Here is a 27,260-nt window from a genome sequence, read left to right as displayed (position 1 = left end):
GTAATAATAAAAATACTAATTAACACATAAAAAAGTTGCAAAACATGTACTACTTTCAATGTTGACCAGGAGTCCTGCTCAAAAAAAAAAAAAGAAGTAAGAAAAGCCTTTGATCTGATCTCTCAACTTGGCAGGTATCACCATGAGGTGTGGACTCAAGTTGAAAGATGGTGAGAAGTCTCAGCAGTGGATGAATTGAAAGTATTAAGAGAAGTCTAGCTCACATTTTTAAAGCATGAAGAGTAAAGATAAATTGATGGGGAAAGATAAGTGATTACTAAAAAACAGAAACAAACACCCAACCAACCAAAACAGCCATAATGATAAAAAATAAAATTATTTTTCTCCTAAAACAGCCTGTTCCTATTTGGGAAAACTTATGTTAGGGTAAACTTAAATCACCAAGCCCAAACCTGCCTCTTAGCAGTTTCTACCCTTCTAGAATGCAACAGAACAAGTATAATCTACTTCTTTCACATAATACAACCTCATTTCATGTTGGACCAAGTCAAACAATGCCTGGTTGAAACTTAACATTACATGAATAGGAATAATGGTCCTTTATTAACCTGGTTATCCTATAAGAGGAGCCTGGGAATGTGCAGGGGGATGACATGGAAACCTGTTTTTTTCAAATATTTAGATTTAAATCTCTCATAGATATACATATATGTATATCTATATATGAAAGTGAGATTAATCTTCTCTTTGGCCTCAGTTGGAAGAAACAAAGAACAATGAATAGAAGTAACAAAAATACATGTTAAAATTAGTTGTCAGGACAAACTTCTAACAATCTGAGCTGCCTGAAGGAGTGAGTTTTCCCCTCCCTAGAGGTGTTCAAAGCAAGGATTGGATGACCACTTTGGTAGGGATTCCTTTTAAAATATAGGTTGGGTCAGATGTCCTTCCTAAATGTACTAGAAGATCAATGAGATCCCTTCTTACTCTAAAATTCTGTGATTCTGATCTTATGATTCTGGGCGTCAACAAGAATCTTTTGGGGAGGGGGAGCCTGGCTGGACAAGGGAATCTCAAGGTCACATAGCTATTGTACCACTATGGCTCCTAAAGATATATTGTAATGGGGATTCTTTTTCAGGTATAGATTGGATTGTCTGACCCCTTAAGTCCCTCCTAGCCCTGGGACTGTGTTCCTACAATGAAAAGAAATCAAGGAGCATGTACAATGAAAAGACCTAAAAACCACAAAATGCTTTCTCCTGTTGCTTTCTAACTTCATTTTCCAGAGACTTAACAGAAGCTAGACTTTCTATCGGCAGATGTTCATTTTCTCTGAGCCTAGTGAAATGAGATTATCAGGAGGAAAAAAAAACAGGGCATGACTAAGAGAAGAGGCCACAGCACTGGTAATGTGGGTAGAATCTATGCAAATAACTGGAGTCCAGAGTAAACATTTTGAAAACCTAATTCTCAAAAGCTATTTGCAAGGGAAGGCAAGTCATGATGAATAGGGTATTTTGTTGCCATTATTTTGAACAATTACTCAAGACTCAACTCTACAGTTTAAGAAAGAGACAAAAGTATTTAAGATACATTACTAATAATTTTTTTCCTTTTTGCAAAAAAAAATTATAAAATCTAACAGAGTAATACAGCACCCTGTACATGGTGTCTGTACGCTTTGCATGGGTGAGCTGTGATTAAATTATGACTGGATATTCTAGTTACACAGGAATAGCCTCATGCCTTCAAAGAAGACATCCCCATGCTTCTCTGCTAGGTGAGCTGACCATGTAAAGTTTTTATTCTTTTTCTCTTTTTCACTGTACTCATAAACTTGAAGACTAAGCTTCGTTATCTTTCTGCTTAGAGTGTCTCAATTAAGGCAAAGACAAGGTTTGTTTACAAGGACCAAAGCTCCCTTACAGAAGGAAAAGACAAAGGTGAAATACTATAAAACTCTCTTGTAATTCTTGATTAGGCAATAACTGCTCTTCCAAAGAAAAAAAGAAAAAAATCATGTGTGGAAGTCATCACTGTAAAAAATCTTAAGGAAAAGTTCTATTATAAATAGAACTTCTCATGCTTAGTCAATGAGCTCTACTGTTTCATTGAAGGAAATGTTAACTCTCAACAAAAAGATGATCCACTTTCAAGAGGACGGGATTAACACACACTTATTATTTCTTGGGGGATGAAAGGACACAGTTTACATTAAAGTATGAGGGTGGGGGGATGTGGGGTTCAGACTACATCTGGTTAAAGTAAATTCCTTTAGGCTTCTTCAGAATTCTAAGGCTAGACCTCTGGGGGAAGAGTGGGGGGGGGGGGAATCAGATAGCACCCTGATGCTCTACTCATCCAAGAGAGCTAATAGTAATTTCACTTTCCCTCCTTCGTTTGATGAATAGGAATAGGTGCAGGACCTGAATTTTTATTAATATAGGGAACTCCCATCAATTCACTTTAGCAGCATCTCTAAGACTCACAGTCTTAGAGTGGAGGGAGAGAGAGAGAGAGAGAGAGAGAGAGAGAGAGAGAAGGGGCCTGAACTCAGGTCCTCCCAGGTTACAAGGTCACTTAGTGGCTCTATCTACTATTCTGGGCTACCTCTTATTAGAATATGCAATCACCAGGCCTAGAATCTGAATTCCAATCTGACATCAGACACTTAGTAACTGTAGAACTCCAAGCAATCACATAATTTCCATTTGCCTCAGGTTTCTTCACAGTAAAATGAAGATAATAATAAGACCTATCTTCCAGGATTGTTGTGAGGATTAAATGAGATAATAACTGTAAAATTCCTAATGCAGTGTTTGCACCTAATTCATTTTTGCTGGGGGTACTTACAGACTTGAAGAATAAATTCTGTTCCACAGAGGTACCTAGTAAGCCCTACATTTTAGCTATCATTGTTATCATTACTATAAAATCATCTGTTACACTACAGCCCAAACAAAATTACAGCCTTAAACAACAAAGGACAACCCTCCCAAAAAAAAAAATGGTTAAAAGTTTTTGCTCACCGAGGTATCTGAGAGTGACATTCCAGAGAGGGAAAGATTTGGTTCATAGATGCTAGGTTTTAAGTAACTCATGAAATCTGAATCATTGCTTCCATAGCTTGGCATCTGGGGTTTAAGAGCACTTTCAAATGGATTTGCTTTTTCTACACCATTACCGTTCTTAAGCTTGGAAAATTCAGAATGTCTAGCTTCTGGTAATGTCAGATTGCTTCCTGAATCTTGATCTTTCTTTGTTTCACCTGTTTGTAAATATTTTTCCACATAGTTTGGACTTCTTAAACCTGAAAGTGATTTACTTGATGCATCAAAATTAAAGATCTTAGAGGAGTTGGTAGATGGAGGTTTGTGAAGTTCATTTTCTGAAAGACCAGGCTGAGTTGAAAGACCTGATACTCCATCAGAACCAGTCTTTGATGAGGTTGATTTTGGCAAGAGAGAACTGTTCTGAGAGATGCCAAAAGATGTGGTCATTGTGTTGACTGATGTCACTGATGGAGAAAAAACTTTTTCTTGGGGGACAGGGGAAGAGGATAACATACTGGAGAAAAGAGCACTTTTTTCTAGCCTAGATCTCTTAATTCCACCATTTATGACATCCCTATTCTCCTTTCCATTAGTTTCTGGACATTCCACGAGTTCATTTTTGCTAGGAGTACTCACAGACTTGAAGAGTAAATTCTGCTCCTCAGATGTACGCTTGGGTCTCAGTTTAGATTTTGTATCGACACTTTGGAGGAGATGTAAACCTGGTGACATGTCTTTCTGATTTTCTTTTTTTTTCCCTAACCCAAAAGTAAATACATTGGGGTCAAGCACTTTTTCTAAGTTGTCTTCATGTATAGGAGGCATGGCAAAATGGGGCACAGGTGAGTTTGGTATTCTGGCCTTTTTTTTCTTCTGGGGCACACAAATAGAGCTGTCCATCTTTTTGATGATTTCTGTAAATTTTTCCATATCAGAAGAAGAATCAAAAGAACTGTCATCACTCCCAGCAGAAACATTCAGAACACTGGCAGGACTGCCTTCAACATCTCTGATGACTTGATTTGGTCTTGGTAAAAGTTCTAAATTGCCTTTGCTACAGTGTGAACTGGCAGGGCTAGGCTCGGTTCCTGTGACAGTTTGGCTGTCATTATTTGGTGCCTGAATTGTCACAGTTTTCTCTAATTCTAGTGGCTCAGAGAGCAGGCCAGATTTGGGGAGTGCTTCTCCTCCACAATCTATATTCTTTGGTGAAGCGGTCTTAGTGTCCGGTGCCCCATCTCTTACATAAGTGCAGTTGGGAGAAGAACCTCCATCATTTTCATCATTATAGTAACTTGTCAGTCGGACTTCTTCAACCTCTGAGCTACCTAAAATGATATGTGGGGTTCGACCCTGAGCAGTTTCCACAGGTAACATATAAGATCTAACATGGACAAGGACTGTGGATGGTGGTTTATTTTTACAGGTTTCTGTGTTTAATAAATCTTGCTCTGTAGACTCAGCAGCTTTGTCTTCTCTTCCAAGTTCACCTGGTATTATTTTGCTATCATTTTCACACGAGGCAGGTAAGTCACACTCAGTATAGACTGATGCTGCTAATGATGGCTGGGATGGTTCTTTCACATCGGTGCCAGAACCGTTAGGAGATGGAGATGTATCTCCATCACAATGGGTAGAAGCATTTCCACTAGCTGCTGTGGAAACAGATACTGGCTGCAAGATGGAAGGACCATTAGAAATCTCTTCTTGATGCAAGTCAAGAACATCTGCATGAGGCTCTAATGGGACCACTGGAGCTGAATCTTTATTATCCTGATCGAGGTCAATCTTGCTTTCTAAAACAAGGGCTGTATTGTTGACAGTTTTCAAACTGTTTTCTCCAAGGACTTCCAGGTCCTTACTAGGAATCTGAGCAGCATCTGGTTGTTCCAAAGGACAGGTGGGGTCTCTTTGAATATCTGCTTTCTCAGTTTGGCCCGGCTGACAATCAATAGTTTCTCCATTATTTGCTGGCAGAATATGTTCTTCTGGCAGAATAGTCTTTTTTTCTGTGGAGACTTCTTTCAACAACCCATCATTTGGGTGATTGTTTTGCATATTTACTTTCTTTTCAGGCTGCTCACTTTCCTTTGATTTTTTCCCTAAATTAAGCTTTGCTCTACCAACAAAGGTCTTTGAAGGTGGTACACTTTTCACACCCCGGTTGTCTGTGTGTTTTGGGCTATTGTTAGCACGCTTATTTTCAAATAAGGAAATCTTGTTGGCAGTATTTCCTTTATTAACTGGCTGGCTAAATGGATTATGATCATTTCCCAAACTCTCAAGATTCTTAGGGGCTTTGAAATTCAGCTCCACATGTTTAGGTTTGGCTGGGCTGCAAAAAAAAAAAAAAAAAATGAAACAGATAAGAGAGTTACTTGAAATCTAATTTTAAAAATTAGACATACAAACCAATTAGTTTGAAAATTATGCTATCACAAAATACACACACACATACATGCACGCACATACACTTCTACATATTCACACAAATAATATGTATATATCAGTCAAAAATCATGGGTATAATTCGCCTTCTTGTAATTTTTCTTCATTGTTCCTTGTCTTTTAACATGTTAAATTTGTGAACATTTACTTAGGATAAAATAGTAAAATCTGAAAGGTTAAGTAAAAGGGAAAATGTATGAGTACTGCCAATTTTCACATGTATTTATATGTACAATTAGGCAGATAGGTGGCTCAATGGATAGAGTACTGAAGTTGGCATCAGATCAAATCCAGCCTCTAAATACTTATTACTCCATGAACTTTAACTTAATTTCTAAGTCTCAAGTTTCCTTATCTGCAAAAAGGGAATAACAAAAGCTCTAACCTCACAGGGTTATTATGAGGATCAAATGCAATAGTTAGCATTTTGTAAACCTTAAAGAACTACATAAATGCTAGTTATTATTATACTAAATGGGGGGGGCATAAGCACAACAATGAAAAATGAGTAAAAAGATTTCTAATAGAGCTCAAGACATAACTCTAGCCAATATAAAAACCTCAGAGCCTATGTCAGGACATGAATGCAAGACAGGTCCTCTAAAGTCAGAAAGTCCAGAGGTATGTCTAATTATTAAATATTTACATAAAGATCAAAATATTTTACAACTGGTTGCTGGATTATTACAAGATACTACTGAGAGTCACTACAATTAAAGTAGTGACTCTGATTAAAAGGAAAGAGGACCCTGTAATTCATGATGCGATGCCTTCATTTTAATATGAGAGAGGAAACTATTCCACAGCATGGGTGAATATGACACAGGTATAACATGAAAGGGAAATTTTACACAGAGAAATGTTATGAGAGGAACTTTAGCATACAACATTCAATTATAGAAGGAATTTAAAGAAATAATTAGTCTAACTAGTATTTTTGTGGATCACAAAATAATATTTCATATTCACTTTTCAGGTACCATCTAAATTTACTATTAGAAGAAAAGATGAAAAACAATATTTGGACTTGATAATTATAATAAATAAGCACAGTTAGTACAGTTTTGACTGCAATCAATAATTTCATCAACAATGCCTACTGTAAAATAACAAAGAAAAAAGAAATAGTCCCTGCCCTCAAAAAGCTCAGAGTATTCCCTATAAGAAATACAGACCCTGGACACAGTAAATACAAAGTAATGGGCCAAGGAAGGACATTAGAAGGTGGGAATGGGGCAGGAAGGATTTCAAGAAGAAAGTTAAACTTCAACTGAGTTCTTAAAAGAAGCAGAAGCATCATGTGGAAGACACAGTAAAAAAAGCTAGGCTGCCTTCACAGCAGCATGTAGAATGAGGAATGAGGAATGATACACAATAAGACTAGAATTAAGATAGGGCCAAATCCTGAAGGACTTTGAGAGAGAGAGAGAGAGAGAGAGAGAGAGAGAGGTTTGTACTTGATCCTAAAGGCAACAGGTACTATTAGAAGAGAGGATGGAAAGGATTAAGCATTTATTTGGTACCTACTGTATTTCAAGATGGGAATAAACATGTATTAAGTGTCTACTATATTTCAGGTACGGAATAAGCATTTAAGTGCCTACTGCATTTCAGACAAGAAATAAGTATTTATTTAGTGCCTACATAGTTCAAGCACTGTGCTAAATGCTTTTACAAATATGGTTTCATTTGATCTTCACCATAACCCAGGAAAAGTGGGGACTATTAATATCCCTGTTTTACAACTGAGAATACTGAGGCAAAGAGAGGTTAAATGACTTGCCCTAGAGTGACCCCATTAGTGTCTGAAGTGGGATTTGAACTCAGAACTTCCTAAGTTCAGGTCAAACACTCTACCCATTGGATTTATGAAATAAGGTAAGATTAGGTAACTATTAAGCTGAAATGGAACAGATCATTAGAAAGGGATGTTAAATTTAAAAAACTGTAAGTTGACAGGCATAAGGTGAACAGGAAGGCTCATTAAAATAACAACCCCTTTTAGGTTAAAAAATTCATTACTGAGAAATATTACATGGAATAAGCTTCACTGTAGTATGTTAAAAGGAATATTGGGCTAGAATCATCAGGGGACCTAGAATCCAGTTCCAGCTATGCCACTAACTAGTTGGATGAACTTGGGAAGGTCATTTAGAATTTCTAGATCTCAGTCTCCTCATCTGTAAGGGAGGTTGGCCTAGTTGATTGCTTCTGGACTTAAAATTCTATGAATTTATCAACTCCTTTTCACTCCATAATTGCAGCTTGGAGTTGTAGAGAACCAAGCTTAGAGCTAGAAAGATCTGGGATCAAGTTCCCCCTCTTCTATCACTGGTTCTGTGACAAGGGGCAAATCACTTAAATTCTCACTGCTCCATTAAAAAGGAGGTTTCAGGAAAAGGGAATTTCTTATACCTGTATTTATCCTTTCCACCTCTCTTGGTTGAACCTTTCTGAGTTTTTTTTTTCTGGTGGATTGTTCTTACTGGCAGAGAGATAAGTGTGCTTCATGAATGGCCTCAGGAAGTTTTCCTATAGCTTATACCGTTCAGCCCCCTGGTTCTCTAAATAATGGGCGTCATTCACACAGGCTACCTCTCTGACTCTGCTACAGAACAAATAGTGTCTGAGTCAAAGGTCTTGCAGTCCTGAGCTAGTGAGATAATTTCAGTTATTCATTAAGTAACTTTTCCTCTCACAATTTACCAAACATGGATTTCTGCTCTAAGGCACACTTGAGAAAGCAAATAATTATTCCGTTACATTCATTTTAAGAAATATATATTAATTGAGCACCTCCCATGTGCAAAGTTTTCTGGGTTAGGTGCTCAGACCATAAAACAGATGTGAAATTGGGTTCAATCAATGTAAAAGGCAAGATCAGGGAAAGTACTACAAGACATCTGGGAAGAGAAAGATCAAGGGTGACAGAGTAGGAAGAACCTTGAATTTAGCAATCTGCCACTGACTAGCCCAGCACCCTTGAGCAATTCAACTGAACCTCTCCAGGCATCTGTTTCTTCATCTACAAAATGATTAGTTGGACCAAATCAGCTCTAATTTTCATTGCAGCTCTCATCTATGAACACTTCACTGAGGGAGAAAAGAGTAAGGAGATGACAGGAAAAGCCAAGAAGATGGATAATACCTGAGCTTGGCTATGTAGAAGGGAGATTTGAATGGAGAAATGGAAGGGAGTGGAGTCTAGGGATGGGAAAGATAAGAGATGGATAAAGATAGAGACTACAATGGAAGAAGAGAACTCATTCAAGGGACTGGGATGAAAGACAGACTTGAGTGGGGAAAGGGGTAAGGGAGTGCATTCTTAGGAATGAGAATGATAGATGAATAAAGACAGAGACTTCAATGGAAAAAAGAAGAGAATCCATTCTAGGGATAGGGAAGATAGGAGATAAGGACAGTAAAAAACAGGAGAAGAATATCTATTAAATAGAATATATGGAGAAAAGTAGTATGAAATATGGCAAAAGACAAACTGGAGGGCTTTAAATGTCATATTTAATTTAGTAAACAAATTGTTCACAAACAGGGGAGAGAATAAATAGAACCTCAAAACTACAGACTAGTGAGTGTGACTTCAATTCTGGGGAAATTCTAGAATGAATCATTAGAGAGATAAGTTAACACCTAAGGAGAGGAAGTGGTCATTACAAAGAGCCAGCCTAGTGTCCTCATTAATAAGTCATGCCAGACTAACTTCATTTCCTTTTTTTTTTGGCAAGTTTACTAAATGAACACAGCAGAAGAATATTCTTGTTATAGTTCATCTACATTTTAGAAAATTAATAAAGTATGTCATACTTATTTTTTTAAAAAAATATGGAGTGATGTAGGATCGATGGTCATATAATTATATGGCTTTTGGAACCAGATGAATAGACTAAAAGAGTTCAATATCAACTTGGCAATGATATATATACTTGGGAAATCTGGCACATTCAAGGAAATCTATACTTGGCCTTGTGCTAAAATAATAGTAATAATAGTAGCAGCTATAGCTGCTTCATAGTTTGCAAAGTGTTATAAGTGTTATGCATATAGTATTCTCTCATTTGATCTTCACAACATCCAAAAGAAATAGTCACATTATTCCATTTTCGGATGGAGAAATTGAATCTGGAAGAAGGTAAATGACTTGACTGGAATGAAACATAGTTAGGAAGTGTCTGGGGTAGGATTTGAGGAACAAATTGATTTCAAGTTCAGGATACTAACCACTACCCCACTAAGCTTCCTAACATTTCTATCAGTGATTTGGATCAAGGCACAGATGGTTCATACTTAAGTTCATACCTGCAGATGATACAAAGGGAGGAGAGATAACTCATGCAAGAAACAAAAATAATTCAATAGGCTCAAGCACTAGGTTGAATCCAATAAAGTGAAATGTAAGCAGGAGGAAGGTAAAGCCTATATTTCATTTCAGAAAGTGATTCTTCAGAAATACAAGCATTAAAAGATGGGAGCTGATCTCCAAAGGATCTGAGGGTTTTAATGGGCTGCATACTCAAAATAAGTCAGATGTGTGATGTACCAGACTTCGTTAAATGAGGAAAAACTTCTAGGGGAAAAAAACCAGGAGATAGTCTCCATATTCTACTCCGTCAGAACATACTAAGCTAATGTTTTCATTCTGGGTGCCAATGTTTAAGGAGAATATTAATAAGCTAGAGAGTGTCCAAAGACAACTCAAGTGGTGAGAATTTTTAAGTCCAAAAGTCATGAAGGAAATGGGAATATAGCTAGGAAATATAGAACTAGAGGTTAATTGGAAAACATACACTTGTCAGGTGTGTTCAAATGGAAATTTGTTTGGGGTCAGGTTGGACTAAATGGTTCCTGAGATCCCTATTAACTCAAATTCTGTTATTCTGGTGACTTACTGAAGGAGTTTGAACAGAAAAGTGACAAATTCAAAAAGGATCATTAATTGAATTAAATAGGCAGAGGCATAACAGATGGACTAGAAGGCAGACAGACAAGATGAAAAACAAGGGTAGTTTTCTGGACAAAAAAGGGTCTGAGATTGGGTGGTTTCAGTAGAAATAAAAATAAAGCATGAGATGTGAATGATAATGCAGGTAGAATCAAAGACACTGGATGTCTCATTGTCCATGGTAGTTGAGGGAAAGGAAAGAAAGAATCAAAGACGTCTCTAAGCTTATGAGCTTATCTGGAAGTATGGTGGTGCCATAATGAAAGACTAATAAATAAGGAAGAAAGAATGATTTTGAATTTGGGGGAAGGAATATGACATGACTTTTTGGACATGATGATTTTGAGATCAGGAGTAGATTCTCAATATAATCTGATAACTATCAGATAGCTAGAGCTCAGGATAAAGGTTGTAGGGTAAAGTCGTAATTTGGAAACTACCTTCAGAAAGGCACAGCTAGATAGCACAGTGGATAGAGTACAGGATCGAGCGCCAGGAAGACTCATCTGAGTTCAAATTCTACTAGCTGTGTGACCCTCGGTAAATGACTTATTCTATTTGCCTCAATCTATATATATGAGCTGAAAAAGGAAATGGCAAACCACTCCAGAATCCTTGCAAAAAAAAAGTCACAAATAGGGTCACAAAGAGTTAGACATGACTGAAACAATTCAACAACAAATATGTTCAGAAAGGAGATAAATGGAAGCACAGAAGTAAATGAGGTGGCCAAGGAGAGGGGATATGGAAAGAAAAGACCCTGAAAAAAATCATTAATGGGAAAGGTTTGTGTGAAGATCTAGCAAGGAAGATAGAAAAATAGGCAGGGGATAATTATGGCATGGCATTAATATGGCCAAGGGATAAGAAAATTGCATGGCACTGCATTGGCATGAACATTGGCCAAGGGTTGAGAAAATTGCAGAAGTCAATACAGGCCACAATATAAAAATGCTGCTTTAAGTTAAGGTGAAGGAGAAAGAGGTCTGAAAAGAAAGCCACTGGATTTGGAAATGAAGAGTCTGCATTAGGTATTTTAAAGAAAATTTCAAAAGACTAGTGTGAATTGAAGTCAGATATGAGTGGATAGTAAAAAGTATAGGTTGCAAGTATACTCAAACTTTTTAAACTTTGACTTAGAATAAAGAATAAATTATGGTATGTGAATGTAATAGAATTTTACTTTCCTGTAAGAAATAATTATGAAAAATACAGAGGCATAGAAAGACCCTGTGCAAAATGAAGAAAACAGGATGAAGGAAAATTATATACATCATGACAGCAAGGTAAATGAGAAAAAAAAATCTAACTGAACACTGGGTGATTATATTGTCCAAGTTTGACCTAGCAGAACAGATAAGAAAATGTACCTCCCTCCTTTTTTTGTTGGGGGTGAGGAACTACCATACATACTCCACCAGACCAGACTGATAGGAGAGTTCATTTTGTCAAACTATTTTTTTCTATTTTTTAAAAAAAATCATGATTATAGAGGTAGCATAACACAGTGGACAGAGAGCTGGCCTTAAGCCAGGAAGACCTAAGTTCAAATGTTGTCCTCAACATATACTGACTGGTGATCCTTGGTAAATCTAGATAACTATCAACATAAGTTACAAAGAAGGCAATGACCTCCATTGGTAGAGAGAGAATTTCACCATATGGGTGTTCCCTATACTAATGAAATCACAGGTCCAGTCCCTTGTCCCTAAGAAGGTGACTCTCTGGGTGGGGAAGAACAGAGGGATATAATGATAAATTAAGTTATCAACAAACATGCAATTTAGAGAAAGAAGGCCTCTTAATTGGGCTCCCAAACTTCTGGCTCTCCTTTCTCCAATCCCATCCTCCACACAGCTCTCAAAATATTCTTCCTAACACAAGAATGGGGATAGAGCACAGAACCTGCAGTCAGGTATGGTCTCAGATACTTAACTGCTATGTGACCCTGAACAAAAGGCTTAACCTCTGTCTGCCCTAGTTTCTTTATCTGTAAAATGGGGATTTTATAATTGTACCTATTTCCCCAAGGGTTTTTTGGGGGGGGATTATATGACCTAATACTTGTAAAGAATTTTATAAATCTTAAAATCCTATATAAATTATAGTTATTATTATTATTATTGCATGGGTCCAATAAAAGCAATACTTTGCTCAAAAATCTTCAGTGGCATTCTATGATCAAATTAGAAGTCTCACTCTGGTGAGACTATCACAATCTCATTCCAATCTCCTTTTCCTGACTTATTTCACATCATTCTCCTTCAGGCATCTATGCTCCAGACAGCCAGACAGTTCTAACCTCTATTCTACCTCCATCCATTCATTCACAAGGTTAGCCCTCATGGTCTGGATCCTCTCTCTCTCTCTCTCTCTCTCTCTCTCTCTCTCTCGTAATCCTCATCCTCTTCCTTCAAGACCACACAGCTCCAGGGACACTTTCTCTATAAAGCCTTCTCCAAAATCCTCAGCTCCAATTCTACTCCCTTATTTTTGCTTTCTTTTCCTCCTCCAATAACTTAACTATGAATCATATTTTTTTGAGCATGTGTCTAATTTACCTTCCAGTAATTTGTAAACTCCTGGAAGTCAGGGGCTATACCACTTTTCATTTTTATATCACCAGTGCCTGGCTCGGTGACTTCTATATAATAGATGCTTACTAAAGGTAACTGAAATGAATCAAGAATAAGAAGCCAGGATAAAGAGTGGAGGATTTAAAAGTGTGCAGTAGAAAAAAGAAATTAGGAAAGCTCTATGATTTTCTGAGTGGTGAGGGTGGGGAAAATGAAACCAGAAGATACATTCAAAATAGTCCAAAGGCCCTTGACTCCTAGGATTATAGATTTACGGCTGGAAGAAATTTTAGAAATAATCTGGAGGTAATCTAGGTCAACCTCCTCAATCTGAGGCCAGGAGAAGTTAACTGACTTGCTCAAAATAGTGACAGTATTTGAACTTGATTCAAATTCAATAGTATGGTATAAATTAGAGTGGGGATAGGTTCTCTAAAAGGAGAGGAAGGAAGAGATGTCAGATATATTATGGAATTAGAATCAATAGTACCTGGAAATAGAATGTAGGAGGTGAAGAAGGAAGAACAGGTTTCTATAAATAATAATCATTTAGTAATTTAATATATGTATCATATTTCTTTATTGAAGAGAGATTTTTTAAATGTTCATTGTTGATTACTCTTCTGCATTATTTGGAGGTCTCATTCAGTTGTATTAAATACTGATTTAGCTATAGCAAACCTGATTCTCAATGGCCTTCCCATGCTGCCTACATATCTAGATCATAATCATATCTTAAGGCACAACTCTAAAGTCACCTAAGGGGCAAACTCTCCCTTCTCTAATATGTAGCATTCAAATATTGTCTTTCATAACTATTATTTTTCATTTTTTCATTTCTGTCGAGGACACCACCATTCTTCTAATGATGCAGATTCAACCAAGAAGTTATTCTCATTTCTTTCTTCTCCACTCCCACTAAATATTCAATGATTGACAAGTCCTAAACCATTCTACCTCCTCAATGGCCCTTGTTCTACTCAAACCCCACCAAGCTATTTCAGGGCCTGATCACTTCTCACCTGAATAGTGAATAAACTCTTTAATTATGTTTCTTGTTTCCAGTCTCTCATCTTCTACACAATTGCCAAATCTATATATCTAAAGCCCAAGTCTAACCACCTCGTGTCTCTGCTCAAAAAACTTCAATGGAAAAAAAAAGTACAAACCCCTTTTGGGCATTTAAGGCCCTTTTCAATCTGGACCCTACCCATCTATGAAAGTTGTTTACACATTACTCACTTCATGAAGTCTATCTTTTAGAAGGTTCCCCCTACATGTACCTCCCACCTCCATGACCTTGTGCCAGCTATTCCTTGTACTACAGCTCTCTCTCTGAATCTTTAGCTCCCTTAAAGGCTCAGCTTAAGGACCACCTCCTTCAAGAGTCCGTTCTTGATTCCCTTCAGTTCCAAATTGCTCTATATTTATTTTATTTACACACTGTATTCATTTATCCACAAACTTTTAGCTATAGCAAACCTTACAGAATGTAAACTTCTTAAGTGATGGTAATATTTCACTTTAATATTTTTATTCTCAGAATCCAGCACAATCCTGTTACAGAATGCTTGCTATTGGGGGTGGCTAGGTGGTGCAGTGGATAGAGCACCACCCCTAGAGTCAGGAGTACCTGAGTTCAAATCCAGCCTCAGACACTTAATAATTACCTAGCTGTGTGGCATTGGGCAAGCCACTTAACCCCACTGCCTTGCAAAAACCTAAAAAAAAAAAAAGAATACTTGCTATTTTTTGCCCATAGGTATATGGACACAGTCGTTATTTAAAACACTTGTGCTGAATAAAAAAAATGCGGAAAACAAACCTCATTTCCTTCTATTGGGTGGAACATGTTATCTACATTCAGGAACAAGGTGGCTAGATGAGTGGAACAGTGGGTAGATAGAGAAGTTGCCAAGATGTCAGTTTAGACTAGATTTCTGGAAAAACTTTCTAATAATAAAATGTGTTGCCTTCAGAGGTGGTAGGTCCCTAGTCTTCATACATCTGCCTGGGCATATTATATTGAGAATTCCCGGATATTGAGGTCTCTCCCAGCCCCCAGATTCTGTGGTTCCATTTCCAAAGTTTTACTCATCAAATCTTTTAGGGCTAAGCAACAATGCGATAGGGGCACAAATCGCTCATCTAGTAAAGACGATCATTTTTCAACGTGCCCGCAGGCTAAGTAAGCCCTCTGAAGAGGGGGAGAAATGAGTAAGCAAGCGATCTAAGATGGTGATACAAGAAGGCGGGGGATGACTCACTCTGAACCCTAGAACCCCGACTCACAAATAGCAGACACTTAGAAAACCTTGTTCCGAATGGAAATGGCATGAAAAGTACTCCCGGAGGCTTCGCCAGCGCCTTCGGTTACTGTGCCCGGCTTCAGAAGCCCGCGGGCGGGGCTGAGGCACCCATTCCTTGGCTCGGTCCTGGATTCAAGAGAATCCAAACTCTGAAGTATGTCTTGGCAATCTCCAGAGAGAATCACAATCTCCCAAGATGGAAGAAAATCGACCTTTTAGTTTGCTAAAGGGATCTTAAAAGCCCGCTTCCTTCATCTCGTCTCAGCGGCCAGCTAGCTCTTACACTGCCATGGGAGTCCCTGGAGTACAAGCCGAGTTCCCTTCTGTACCCCCGAGCAGAGCCAGGGCTCCGTTTTACCCCCACCCCCCCCCCGCCCCTAGAAGCTTGGGGTCCCGGGGGCCACGCAGTGACTTACAGATGGACTTTGGTGGTGACGGTGGCTCGGGGCGCGCCCAGGTGGCTGCGGTGCCTGCAGGCGTCCGCGGCCTCGGCGCCGGCCGGGGGTCTCCCCAGCTCGCCCCGGTTCCTGCCCCCCTCGGCTCTGCCGTCCAGGTGGTTGAGGAAAGCGCCCCTCTTGTGCTCGGGACGGATCTCGGGCAGCAGCGTGCTGCTCTTGACCGGCAGCTCCCGGGGGATGACCTTGGCCGCCTCCTCCCCGCTCTCCGCCGCGGGCGTGGACTTGTCCCCCGTGCAGGGGGCTGGCCTTTCCCCGGCGGCTGCTTTGGGGGTGCAGACGGGACTCGCATCCGAGGCCGCCCCGGGCTGCTTCTTGGGAGGAGACTCTCTTCCCGGATTCTTGGGGGCCCCGGGAGGAGAGAGGGGGCCGGCTTCGGGCAGGCGGCCTCTGCCCTTCCTCTTGGTCGGGGAAGTGGCGGGGGGCGGGGGCTGCCGGCTTTTGTCGGAGGGGCCTTTCGGGTGGGCAGCCGCAGCCTTGGGGTCCGACTGGCCCGGGGCGCCCCTTTCGGCGGCCGCCTGGGGCGATCTGGCTTTGGCGCCTCGGTCCGCGCTGGCCGCGGGCTCGTCCGCGAACACCGAGTCCTCGCCCGGCACTGCCTCCGCCGGAACTCTGTCTCCGTTGTGTGCGTCAGTAGACTTCTGAGATTTTCTCCTCCTCCCGGACCTTCTGCCATTCGCCCGCTTTTCCATCTCCTCGGGGTCACTGCCGTCTTCTTCCACCCGAGAAACCACCGCAGGCTCGCCCACGGGGGACACCTCTTCCGTCTTCCTCAGGTAGATATCCAAAGTTAAAACTTTAGCCGGCTGTGCGCGCTCATTGGCTTTGGAGTCTGGAGCGCATGGCGCAGCCTTGGAGCTTGCTGGAGAGAGCTCGGGTTTACTCTCTGTGCTCTCAATCTGCAAATGACTGAGACAATTTCCACCCAGTTCTTCGGGTAAGCTGGTCAAGATGAAGGAGTTTCCCGGTGGATGGCTGCCGGGGTCTTCCAGAGATCCGTTGGTCAGACACCTCTTATCCTCCTCGGTTGAGTGACTACTGTCTGAAAGTTTCTCCAGACTGGGAGCCAGGCTCTCGGAGTTCTCTTGCCTAGAGGAATATTCAGGCTTGGAGGGCAGGTCCTTGGCAGAAGCTGTGGGACCTGGGAAAGTGTCTCTTCCTTGCTCTGAAGGTTCTAATTTGGATGATTCACTTTCATCACCAAGTTGTACAGCCACTGTTGGACTGTTGCTCAAGCAAGATGACAGCTGGGCGTCCAGAGAGGTTGTTTGGCCCTGGTACTCTGCATGGTCACTCTCTGGCTCCTGGGTTTTTTCTGTAGGTGAGCTCGCTACAGATCCATCTGTGTTTCTTGGTGGAACGCCAGATTTACTTTTTTCCTTATCTTTTTCTGACAGCTTAGAAGGAGACACTAACTTAGGACCTGAATTTGTAGAACTCTCGGATCCATTCCTGGTATTCCTCTTCCTCCCAGCAGTGAACAGATTTCCAAGTTTCCCCAACACTGGTTTCTTTTTAATCTCTTCTGGTGGTTGTGCTCTAGACTGAAGGAGACAGAAAGAGACAAATTAACATAAGGATTGCCCCTTCCTCATTCTCTGAGAAGATTGCTGAAAATCTAGGCCTTTTTTTAAAAAATTAGAATACAGTAATCTCCTCTGGAAAGATGTAATACTTCCACTTGGTCCTAAATCTACCTCATCACCACAAGTGAGAGCCGTTTTATGAATGTATACTCTTTAAAATGTCACAAACTTCCCAAAATCTCATTTGAGTATGATTTGTAAACTCCCCACGTCATTTTTGTAAGGAAAAATAACAAAGTCAATTCCAAAATAATGTGTAATCCAAACATCATCTTAGTATTTTTTTCAAGGTGGGAGGATGGGTTAGGGATACTGTATAGTCTTCTATGTAGCACAGGTAACAGAGGAGGCATTAGAATTCAGTGAACTATAATTGGAAGATTAAAAACTCTGCAAATAACTACCTGCCCTCCACCCTGCCTATAAACCTGGAGCTTCTTAAGCAACTGTTTGACTACCAGCTAGACAACAAATGCAGTCTCTCTCCAGAGAAGTGGACCAAAACAAACTGACACACAGGCAAGCTTTCACCTCAAATATTAGCTTTCATGATCCACCAGATTCACAAGTGACTGAGGCCTCAAAGCATGCACAAATGGACTCTTTGCATAAAAACTGCGTGGGTCTGGGGGGCGGAGAAAAGGAGGTTGTATTCTGGGCACGCCCACAACGCTGGAAGTGGGCCGGAGGAGCCGAGACAAAAGAAGAAAACTGTCAGGAAAAGCTCGCACGTGCTCAGGGGCCGGGATTCCCGGGCCCCGGCCCCGCACTCCCTCTCCAGCCCTGGTGGGAAGGGCCAGGGGCTCAGCCGCATCCCTGAGGGCCCCCTTAGAGGAGGCGGGAGCCACCCCTCCAGGGACAAGCGGGGCTGCCAAGGGAGGCCTAGGCTGGCAGAGGACCGGGAAGCTGCCCCATCTGGGCCCCCAAAGAGGCAGAGACCCCCTCCCCTCGGCCAAGGCGGGGCAGACGCGGGCAGCAGCACGTGCGCAGGCCCCCTGAGCCCCCAAGCTGCAAAGGGCGGCAGAGGAAGGAGGGGAGCTGGACCCAGGCCTGGAGGCCAGGTGACTTTGAATCAATAAAGTCTCCAATCAGTTTGTAGTTTCCTAGATGGCGGGAAAACTACAGGGTGCCAGAGGAAGGGTGGGGCGGGGCCCGGAGTAGGGCAAAAGATGCAAATACAGAAACAGAACCACCTCCTTCCAAGGAGCTTGTGCCCGCCCCTCCCGGGAGGGCGCGCCAGACCTTCGGCCGAAAGCTGGGGGCCCGCAGGAGGCCAGCTCAGCCTGCCCCGGCCCAGGGCATCCCCAAAGTAGACACTATCACCACGCTAAGCTTTCTTCTCCCCTCACCAGGTGGAGCAGCAAGTGCTGTGGACCCCCCACCCCAGGAGCAGCCAATGCCACAGGCACCCTCCACTGCCAAGTTTATTTATTTGTCAAGTTATATTTCGCAGGATCCTACACTATTAGCTCTGAACATGAAAACTCTCAAACCAAGAACAAGCTATAGAAGAAATCAACCCTTAGAGAAAGCTAATTACATTCCATTTCCTTCTCAGGAGTATGTGGCTAAATCCCAATCAATTCAAATCGTTGTATTAAACTACTGTGTATATATACTCAGACATCATGAACATAAAGGAACGGGTCCCTGCCTTGATGGTGCTTATATTCTAGCCAAGATAAAATAATACACACAGAGATAATGTACAAAATAAAAGAAACAAACAAGAGACAAGAAAAAGGAAAGAAACAAAGAAAGGTACAAAATATATGCAAAAAAAACTTAGAAGGAAAAAGAAAAAGAGAAAGAAATAAGAAAGATACAAAGTATACAATATATGCAGAAAAGAAAGAAAGTAAAAAGAAAAGAAACCAAAGTGATTTGGGAGAAGGAGTACACAGACAATTGGGGGAATAAAGAGGAGGTGGTATCTGAACTGAGCCTTACAGGTAGAGGAAACTGGGAGGAGGAGATGCTAAGGAAGAGCATTCTACGAATTGAAGTATAGAAGGTCTGGGAGGGGGAACAGATGAAACTCATTTGACAAGTCATAGCATCACCTTTCTGAAGTCATGCTTCTCTTTAAGAAGAAAGAATAGGGTGGCTAGGTGGCACAGTGGATAGAGCACTGGCCCTGGAGTCAGGAGTACCTGAGTTCAAATCCAGCCTCAGACACTTAATAATTACCTAGCTATGTGGCCTTGAGCAAGCCACTTAACCCCTTTGCCTTGCAAAAATAAAAAAAAAGAATAAATAATATCAGCATCTATAGTGCCTGACATAAAGGGGGAAATACAGTAGGAAAAATTCTGTAATGGAAATTAGAGGATCTGCAGTCAAATCCTAGTTCAGTCAATACTAGCTGTGTGATCTTGGATATGCCCAAGATGGCCAAGGCCCTTTCTAGCTATAAAACTATTTCTCTAGGTTAGCCTGGAGAGATATATGGGGACTAGAAAGTGAAAGACTTTGTGTTCTTCCCTCCTCCCAAATTTTTATTTTTTTCTACAGTGATTAACATCAATTCAGGAAGCCATCATTCCAATTTTTATCAAATAAAAAAGCATTTATTAAATGCCTATTACATGCCAAGTCTTAGATAAAGAAAACTCAATGTGCAATGGATGAGAGGGTTCTTTTTTTTTAGGATTTTGTAGGGCAATTGGGATTAAGTGTCTTGCCCAAGGCCACAGAGCTAGGTAATTATTAAGTTCAGACACTGAGGCCGGATTTGAACTCAGGAACTCCTGACTCCAGGACCAGTGCTCTATCCACTGTGCAACCTAGCCGCCCCAGATGGGGTTAATTTTTAAAACTGAGGAACCTGGGACAAACAGGGTTAAGTGACTTGCTCAAATTCACAGACCTACTAAATGTCCATGGTCACATTTTAAGTCAGGTTTTCCTAAATCTAGGCCCAGAGCTCTACCTAGCTGCCTGCATAAACAATAAACACACAGACACAGACATAGGTACAGACACACACACACACACAAAATTTTTGTGTATAGGAAGGAAGCAAGCAAGGAAGGAGAAAGAAACATGAAAGAAAAACATTCTCAGAGGTAAAGTACTAACTTTAAGGAGATTTAGGAAAGAAGGGTCTCTTACAGAAAGTGGGATTTTAGCTGAGCCTTGAAAGAAACCAAGGAAGCTTGGAGGCAGGAATGAGCAATCCAGGTGTAAGGAACAGCCAGTGAAAATGCCGGGGGGTCATGAGATGAGATTCTTGTAATTTTACCATCTCTCTCCTCTGAACTGCTGTAATAACCTTCCAAATGGATTCCCTGCCTATTGGTTTGCATCACAGCAAACCATTCTCCAACACAGATGCTAACGTGGTTTTCCTAAAATACAACTCTGACCATGTTGCTCCTCTATCTAAACTCCAATGACTCTAATCCTCTAGGATCAAATACTTAATCCTCTGTTTGTCATTTCAAACTCTGTATCCTGGTCCTTTCCTATCTTCCCAGTTTTATTAAACAAAACTCCCTAGTACACACTCTCTGGTCCAACCACATTGGTCTATGTGTTGCTCCTTAGTCACAATAACAATGCTTCATCTTCTATCTCCATGTGATTATGCTGTTTCCCAGGAATGGAATTCTGTCCCTCTTCATCTCTGCTTCAGAAATCCTGACTTCCTTCAAGACTCAGCTCAAGACCATTCTTCTCCAGATTTCCCTCTTCTCCCCAAATACTCCAACTTGCTAGTGCCTCTTCCCCTTTAATACTTCCATTACTCTATATTTTGTATTGGCAATTTATTTATAAATTGTGTCCCCATTAAAATGTAAGCTCCTTGAAGACAGGGATATTATTTGTTGGGGCGGGGGGGAGTTTCTTCATACCCTCCAGCACTTAAGGTGCTTGGAACATAGTGGAAAATCAGTTTTTATTTTTTCATTTATAAAAATGAATAATTTTGAAAACTTTTATAAATTGAAGAAGGGTAAAATGAGCAGTCAGGACAATTTATGCAATAACAAGAACACTGTAAAAACAACTTTAAACTATGATTAATATATAATTCCAGAGGACTGGTGAAACATCCTATCCATGAGAGAGGTGAGGGATTAGGATGCCAAATGAGACATATGCTTTTGTATTTGACCAATGCTTCATTATGCACATTTATAACAAGGAATTAATTTCTTTTCTTTTTTATGGGGTGCCACTGATGGCCTAAATTTTTGGACAGGCTGATGGGTCAGGATGGGAGGGAGAGAAAATAGATTTCTGGTAATTGAACAAAAAATACAGAGAAATTGGGGGGTGGGTAATGCCAAAGATGTGGACTGTTCCATACACTTTCAGATGAGGTCATTGTATTATTAGTTTAGCTTAATTGTTTTCTTTGTTACAAGAGATATCTCATGGATTAGAGATGATCTATAAATATCTAATATGGGCCCTTGTTGCAAGTCCAGGATGATAGTTTTTTCAAAAGAAAATCAGGAATATTTATCATGCCTAGAGGATAACTCAACTCTCCAACCATCTCAAGTTCTAAAAAAGGAAAGTAGTAATATATATCGCTGAAATTAGAACTAAGTTTTTATAATCAATATAATACTTTACTGATTAAAATATACAAATAATAATTAGTAAAAAAAAAAAAAGATGTCTTTTTTTTTAGGTTTTTGCAAGGCAAATGGGGTTAAGTGGCTTGCCCAAGGCCACACAGCTAGGTAATTATCAAGTGTCTCAGGCCAGATTTGAACTCAGGTACTCCTGACTCCAGGGCTGGTGTTCTATCCACTGCACCACCTAGCCACCCCCAAAAAGATGTCTTTTAAGGGGGAAAAAAGACATGTTGAAATATCCAGGTGGTTTGAGGGAAAAAAAATGGAAACAATCCAAGTTCTTATTCTTATTTCCTGTTAATGATGTAATCCATTTACAGCTGTGTGGTTTTAAAAACTCATTTTAAAAATTTCCATTCCTGTGCACATGCATCCTTTTTATTTGTAACTATAGTTACTATGAAAAGAATTTGTTGTTCTTTGAAGTGAGGCTGTGTATATACACACATACACACACATACACACAGATGTGCATGTAAATGTGATGTGTATTCATGTATGCTTGTGTGTATGGGAATATGTATATATGCATACATAAATGTATACATAGTGGGAATTCAATAAGATATATAAGACATACATTGGAATTCAATGAGTATAGCAGGAAAAAAGAGAAGAAAGAAATAGGGAAAAAAGAAAAACACAAAGATATGAAAATATTGAGTTTTCTGGTCTAGAACTGTTTGTGTGTTGTCACCCACTGCACTGAAGCAGATTATTGGAATAATAATCTTGATTTTCTTCTCCTTTGCCTGAAATATGTTCCACACTAGGGTGTGTATCTGTGTATACTCCACAGAATTATAGCATTTCAGGATTGGATATAAATAGTTATAAAATTTAATCAATAGATAAAAGGAATATCCATTCTCATCTTTCTCTGTCTCTGTGCGTGTGTTCCTTTCTCTCTATCTCCCATACATCCATATGCAAGTATTTACACATTTATGTACATATTTTTTCCCCCATTAAAATGTAGGTTCCTTGAAGGCCGAAACTGAATTACCTTTGTCTTATCCTCAGCATTTAGCATAATACCTCTCCTGTGGGATGAAATTAATTATTGACTGGTGATTAACTGAATGTCTATTCTAATTTCATTTAGCCCTCTACAATTCACTATAAATTATTTAAATTCCTTTTGTGATTATGATCTATTTCTTCATGGTGGTAGAAAATTTTACCTTTAACAGTATTCTAGGGCCCAGTTATAAATAACCTTGTCTAACTTTAGTGAGAGCCTAGTCCAAAAAGCTTAAAGCTTTATCTGGGATCAAGCTTTGGAATCATGTGTGTGGACACCACTGCTATACCACATCATTCTGATTCTTGGTCTTTTGAGAATCAAAATATTTTTTTCTTTTTTTTTCACACTTAGCTCCATTTCTCACTCTAGATTTCTCTACTTTCTCAGAAGTCTTGATCCCATTAAGGCATCATTCCCCACCTCTTCTCATTCCAGACTTTTCAGCTCCTTTTTATATTGTCTCTTTTCCTATTAGCATATAAACATCTTGAGTGTAGGAAAGACTTTTTTGTTTATATTTGTATTTCCAGTGCTTAACACAAGTGCCTAGAAATCCTAATACTTTATATATATATACACACATATCTTTCTATCTATTTGTTTTCAGTTAAGTTCTAAATAAACATTCATAGTCTCATGATACCTCCCTCTCAAGAGTTCCATCAGGCATTTTTTAAGTTAGTGGATTAAATTAATTTTTAAAATTATATTATATTATATTATTACATTATCAGAAGCACCAATGTGGATCAATGTATACCATGGAAACAAAATGTGGAGACTGAGACTGGCAAATTACCTTCTGTGGGGATGGGGGGAGAGAAGTAAGATTAGGGGGGAAAATTGTAAAACTCAAAATAAATAAAATCTTTAAGTACATTATCAGAAGCACACCAGAAGAGATGGCAGAAACTTAGGGATGAAAAGCATTGCTACAGCCCATTAATCTGGTTTAGAGTTGGATACTCTTCCCCACCAACCTCCTAAATGGTATGTTGGCTTTCTCAGTCATCATTTTTTCAATTTCTCTTGGTATAAAAAGAAAATGCATTACAAGAAAAAGCAAAATCCAGTAATAGTTTTAAAATTCTATACTACCAAATAAATCCTAAGTTTGCAATGAAGCAATTTCTAGTATAGTATATATTTCCTAGTTGCTTAAAATGAAAACATGCTTTGGCGTTATAGTATAAACAGTTAAAGGGGGAAAAAAACAAGAAAGAAAGAGCCAAAAAAAAAAAAAAGATATGTGGCAGTCTGATCCTTTTCTCTTAAAGAAAGGAGGGGCTAGGGACATAAAATAGAAAAAAACTGAATAACTGATTGATCTATAGGAGTTGCCATTAAACAAAGAAAAGGAAGTATCCCTTTGTAAGCATTCTCATCTCAGTTATTTCTGATTGATATAGTTATTCAGAGATACTAGGAATATTTGTAAAGGGTGCCAACTACCTCTGTGTACTTTCAAGCACAAAAGTAAGACCCAGTCTAAGTTCCAAGATGCCAGAAACCACTCCAAATAGTCTCCAATTCTGGCAGAGCTGGACAGCTCCTAGTTAGAACCTGGCAAATTCTAAATCTGAACAAAAGGAATGTAGGGGACCATCTCTCTGGTTGGCACACATCCTTGTTGTATCCATGATATAAATTTTAAGAAAGGCTAACTTCCCTATAAATGTGAGGTTTCTTTCATTTTCTTAAATCCAAAATCCAATGAGCACAGCAGAAAAAGAAAGGAATAGAGAGGGTAGTTGAAAAAAAAAAGACAGACACAAAGAAAGACTTAAAGGCATTGAACTATTCTGGCTCAGCATCTCCTGGGTGATGTCATACATCAATGCTTCAAGAGTGAGACCATCAGCATTCTTAAGCATCTCTTCAGCTTGAAACATTTGCAGTAACCTGGTCCAGAAGTGAATTTCAATTTTTGTTCCTATTTTATAATTAAATTCTCAAAGATGACTGCATGAGGTAGACCAAATAAAACACAAAACCCATTATATCATTTATTTTCCTGCTTAATTTATGTTGTGGGAGTCTGCAAACTTGGATTCAAATCTCAGCTCTGCTACTTGCTACTTGTGGCAACTCAATTTATCTAGTTCTATCTATTAGTTCCCTCATCTGTAAAGACTGTTTGACTTGTAAAGAGTCTCATTCTGACTCTAAATCTATGATCTTATGAAATGTGATATGACTTAGAGTCTTCTTAACTACAATACATGAGTGGAAGCCTGTTCTATTGAAGACCACAGGAGAGAGGTGGTAAGGGGGGGGGGGTAGGGAGGGAAGAAGGGCAGAGATCAAGAGTCATTTGAGCCATAAAAAAACAAATAAAAACAAAATTTCCAAAAAAAAAGAAAATAATTCATAACATTTCTTCCACCTCTGAAATATTTTTCGTTCATCCAGTTTTAAAATTAAAAACAAGGAGCATAAATTCTATTCAGGAAATAGAATAATAAAAGCTATACTTCCAATTCCATATCAAGGTAGATGCAGCAACAATTCAAAATGAAGACAAAGAAAAAGATTCAAGAAGATATAAGGAAAAACACATGCATAATAGGAATAGATACAGAGATACAGAGTAGATACAGAGAGGTTTGTATGCCAAAAAAGATAAATAGTTACAAGCGGGGTGAAAAGATTTAGAACACTGTACAATGGAGAAGTGGATAAGGTGAGATATTTAAAAAAAGATGGGGTAACATGGCAACTGTCTCCAAGTATTTAAAAGGCAACTTCAAAATCCTAGCTAAGCAGTTGATAGAGCCCTAGGTCTGGAGTCAGGAGGACCTGAGTTCCAATCCAGCCTCAGACACTTAGTAGCTGTATAACCCTGGGCAAATCATTCAATTTTCATCTGTCCCTGTTTCTTCAACTCTAAAATGGGACTAAAAAGAACCTTTACCTCCCAGGGTTGTCTTAAAGATCAAATGAGATAATAATCTAGAATGAACTTAGCATAGTGTTTGGCACACAGTAGTCACTTAATAAATGCTTATTCCCCTTATAGTATTCACAAGTGACTCATCCAATATGCTGGGTGTCTTTCTTGTGCTCTCTTAATATCAAAAGATTATTAATGAAGCAATTTGGACAGTTCATCCCATTACTCCTCACTCTTGCTACAGGGCCAGGTCATCTTCTTTTGTAGTTAATGCATACTTTTGCTGATAGCCTTTACTCCGTTTTTCCTATATCATTCATGCTTGTAATGTGTTCAGCATTTTTCCTCCAATTATGTGCCCTTCATTTACCCAAAGGGTGACTTTTAATTTCATTTTTTTGGTCTTGATAATTGTATACATTATTGGACGTACTTAGTGATTAGTTATAAATCAATAATAATCCAGTTTCCAGTTTCACAATTGATTCTCTTCATTCTCTGATGTATTTTCTGTGTATTAAAAAAAAGATGGTCCATTTCTTTTAACTCCATATCAGTTGAGCCCATTACACAAGATGGTTACAGACAGCAAAGGCAGGATTGGCTGCATTAGTTGGTCTCTCATTATCTTTTTTTTTTCTTTGAAGTGCCCCTTGGATAAACAGTTTTAGAGAACCTGCAGTTTTTACAGACTACAAAGTAAAGAATGCTTCCCTAGAACACTCTTTTAATAAAGAATGACTAGCAGGACCAAAAGAACAATATATATAACAACAGCCCTGTAAATTGGTAGAGGTAAGTTTTCTTACAGATGAAATTGTAGGTCCAGATCAACTATCTTCCCTCAAAACAACATAAAACCAAATGTTTTAAAATATAATGTACCTCCTAATTTTTTCTTCTACAATGATTGAGTCCAAATTGATTTAAACTTTATGCCCATCTCCCAAATGCTGAACACATTTTTAAGTTAGGTACATTGAACGGAATGGTGATGGAGTGAATAAAGGAATCCCACTTTATGATTGAGAACAAAAGGGCACACCTTCAACAACAAGAACAACAATATATAAATGAACTTATGCATCAGATGTAGAAACAATAATGTAGGTCACTTATTGAAAAACATACACAGATCCATAACCAGAGTTTTAAAGCCCAAGTCACAAAATTGTAAAATTAGGTATTTTATCTAAATTTAATTAATTCAGGGGTTCTTACCCTGAAGTCCATGTACTCCCAATGGATCCATGGATAGATTTCAGGGGTCCATGAACTTGGACAGGAAACAAAATATTTTTATTATATATTATAGAACATTTTATTTTCACTAATCTCTAAGTGAAATTTAACATTTCTTACAAAAACATTCTTCTTAGAAGGGGTGTTAAAACCTCACC

General features: G+C 39.3%; 1 protein-coding gene across 3 annotated transcripts in view; it reads right to left on the bottom strand.

Annotated features, from left to right (window-relative positions):
• The window catches only part of CRYBG1 (crystallin beta-gamma domain containing 1), a 280,505-nt gene that overhangs the window by 59,050 nt on the left and 194,195 nt on the right, over nt 1–27,260 (bottom strand). For all 3 annotated transcript variants that reach the window (XM_074187268.1, XM_074187269.1, XM_074187270.1), the window contains 2 exons: nt 15,724–17,306; nt 2,994–5,352 (listed from right to left, as the gene is read on the bottom strand). In XM_074187268.1, the coding sequence (XP_074043369.1) occupies nt 2,994–5,352; nt 15,724–17,306 (3,942 nt within the window). The remainder of the gene's footprint in view (nt 1–2,993; nt 5,353–15,723; nt 17,307–27,260) is intronic.

This window comes from Macrotis lagotis, chromosome 5, assembly GCF_037893015.1.
Source record: "Macrotis lagotis isolate mMagLag1 chromosome 5, bilby.v1.9.chrom.fasta, whole genome shotgun sequence".
Taxonomy (NCBI): Eukaryota; Metazoa; Chordata; class Mammalia; order Peramelemorphia; family Peramelidae; genus Macrotis; species Macrotis lagotis.
This window is presented reverse-complemented; position numbering and strand designations above follow the sequence as displayed.